Source organism: Sinocyclocheilus grahami, unplaced genomic scaffold (genome assembly GCF_001515645.1).
Source record: "Sinocyclocheilus grahami isolate Dianchi unplaced genomic scaffold, SAMN03320097.WGS_v1.1 scaffold38.1, whole genome shotgun sequence".
Taxonomy (NCBI): domain Eukaryota; kingdom Metazoa; phylum Chordata; class Actinopteri; order Cypriniformes; family Cyprinidae; genus Sinocyclocheilus; species Sinocyclocheilus grahami.
Genome location: NW_015505217.1, coordinates 1,236,836 through 1,239,804, shown reverse-complemented (window position 1 = coordinate 1,239,804; position 2,969 = coordinate 1,236,836). Strand labels below are relative to the sequence as shown.

The 2,969-nt window shown below is 33.2% G+C and overlaps 1 protein-coding gene across 1 annotated transcript in view; it reads right to left on the bottom strand.

Annotated features, from left to right (window-relative positions):
• The window catches only part of ric8a (RIC8 guanine nucleotide exchange factor A), a 12,737-nt gene that overhangs the window by 3,557 nt on the left and 6,211 nt on the right, over nucleotides 1-2,969 (bottom strand). Inside the window, exons 5-7 of the mRNA XM_016267472.1 lie at nucleotides 2,046-2,140; nucleotides 1,619-1,769; nucleotides 540-635 (exon numbers count right to left, since the gene is read on the bottom strand). Coding sequence (XP_016122958.1) covers nucleotides 540-635; nucleotides 1,619-1,769; nucleotides 2,046-2,140 — 342 coding nt within the window. The remainder of the gene's footprint in view (nucleotides 1-539; nucleotides 636-1,618; nucleotides 1,770-2,045; nucleotides 2,141-2,969) is intronic.

The window sequence follows — 2,969 nt, the reverse complement described above, 5'->3', positions numbered from 1 at the left end:
ACACAAATGTTTGTCTAGAGTAATTTGTGCTTATTAGTACAGTTGAACTGGATCATCGAAGGACAGAAGCAAAGACATTGGTTAATAGAATGGGATTAAATACATAAAGGATATCTGTGTTGTTTAACATTTAATTATTGCAGGTTTGCGTCATATTCTGAGTTGCATTATTTTTATTCATTTTGAGGAATACTGAATCTGTGTGTTTTTTTTGTGAGTGAGATGAATGAATGCATATTCATATTTATTTTAGAACTACAGTAACATCTTCTGAATTCTCTCAACATGGGGACAGGAGAGCTGTCAATCAATACATTTGGAAAAAAAAAAGTAACTTGCGTTACTTATTTGAAAAAGTAACTCAGATATTCTCTTGTAAATTAAAAAGTAATGCATTACTTTACTAGTTACTTGAAAAAAGTAATCTGATTACGTAACTCGCGTTACTTGTAATGCGTTACACAACCATACACTTTCATGAACAAAAAAAAATACAAAAAGTCGATCAAGTTCACAGTCGAGTTTTCATCCAATCTCACCTTCATTCGTAAAAACTTCCTGGTCTCTCTGTGGATGCGAGCGCTCTCCGTTAGCAGATTTAACGAGGGCAGCAGGGTTTCCTTCAGCTTGTTTCCCTGGAAACACAACATCAATGGGTGGAGATGGTTAGCAGTTAAATTGTTGTACATTGGCGCTCCAGCTGTGTCCTGGTGTAGAAATCCCTCCAAGCATTCCCATCACACACAGCACATCTCCGTTAGCAGATTTAACGAGGGCAGCAGGGTTTCCTTCAGCTTGTTTCCCTGGAAACACAACATCAATGGGTGGAGACGGTTAGCAGTTAAATTGTTGTACATTGGCGCTCCAGCTGTGTCCTGGTGTAGAAATCCCTCCAAGCATTCCCATCACACACAGCACAAAAACAGTAACAAACCGAGCACCAAAAGAAAGAACAAAAATAACTTTGTCGCAGGTGTTTCACCTCAACCTAACCAGGTACAACGCTGCAAAACTCAAGCCCAGTTTATTTGTATAGCTGTATGAATCTGGGTAAGGTTGGATATACTTATAGAAGTTGTATAATCTGTATATTAATAATAAATGAATGTAAAGTAATTTTCATGTTAACTTTTTTTAACATTTTTTGTTGGAGAATATGAAAAAAAAATTAAATAAATAAATACATAAATAAATCCTATTGGTATTTGACATATAAAGATACATGAAAAGGAAAAAGGAAAAAGTAGTTAAAATAAATAATTATAAATGTATTTATTCATTAAAATGATATACACAAATATGTAAATGCCATATAACTCACAAAATGTGTATTTCTATATATAATTTCTATATTTGTGAAGACAACCAGAAAAAAACAAAAAACATCTAGTATATAAATAAGTTTGATTTTGGACAAATGAGATTTCACTGTGGGCGGAGCTACCAACCAAGTGACTAAAAAAAGGTCTTTATGTGTGACAGTGTTGCCATTTTTAACAAACATTGTCATGTCTGGTGGGGAAGATTAATCTGCGTTTAATCTATTTGAACTATTCTAATGAATGTTTTGAAATATTAACATTATACTTTTGCACAAAAGCAGTATTCGGTTGCTCACCCGGTCGAGTCTTTTCTCCATAAACTCCAGCAGCACCTTGACGGCGTCCATGTTGACGCCTATGTACTCGATAGAGCCCTGCTGGACTTTAGGCATCAGCAAGACGTCAAGACACGGAAGCGGCAGGTTCCCCAGAAGGTTCACCGTGTGGCTGTAAAACAAGTTCACATCACATTTGCTTTCCTTTTACAAATCGACTAACTAATTGGGATTGAGATCCCTGTGGGTCTGCTCTAATTTGTTCCCAAACTCTACAAATCAGATCAAGACACACGGTGAGAATCTGTGCCAGTGTGTCACTGTTTCAAACAACTTTACATGATTCAAGTTCTGCAATTGAATGCATTATTGAGAAACGGTATCCATGCCTTAATAAACTTCTGTGCATCTAAATCTTCTGCTCTGCTGTGTGTGTGTGTGTGTGTACCTGTGCATCTCCTCTGTGCGCTCCTCTCCCTCGGAGGTGCTCATAATACAGTGTCTCAGTATGGCACCCAGGTGTCTGTAAGTGGCTGCTTCCTCCTGCAACGCACACACACACACACACACACACACACACACACCAGCATAATGCAAGTCCCATGAAACCACATTAGTTCTGCATCAATAATTAAACACTGTTATTTACACTGAGAGAACAGATCTAATTGCTGGGGGTGAGTGATACTTATTCAGCAAGATGTGAGAATGAAATTGACACATTCGTGGGATTAGGAGAAAATTAGAAAATTAAAAATAACTTGTTTTCTTATCAAAATATTAAGAGGCAGGCATAATATAATAACACTTTTAATTATAATTTTTTTTCCAGGCTTAATATGAACTATTAATGACAGATTTGAAAAATATGAAGGTTTTTTTAATCAACAAAACTGTATATATTTATAAAACTGAAAAAAATTATAAAATCAATTTGAATTCTAATTCGATAAATCAATTTGAATTCTAATATATTGACAGAAATCATTCTAATATGCTGATTGATTAAATACCTGAGTAATGGTGGCTGAAAATTCTATTTTGCCTTTATATTACAGCTTTAAATAATATAATATAATATAAAAAAACATATTTTTAAAATATATTAAAATAGAAAAGTTACTTTAAATAGTAATAAATTAATGATAATATACATGTATTTAGATTGTTTAAGATTTATATTTTATAGTATATTAAATTATACTATAATCAGATTTCGGACCTGTAATTATTGTTTGCAGCATTTTGTAGATGTGGTTTTTCCTTTGTTATGTTTAACACATTTACTGTGCTTGTATATTTTGTTTATATACATATATATATATATATATATATATATATATATATATATATCAAAATAATATAAATAAAA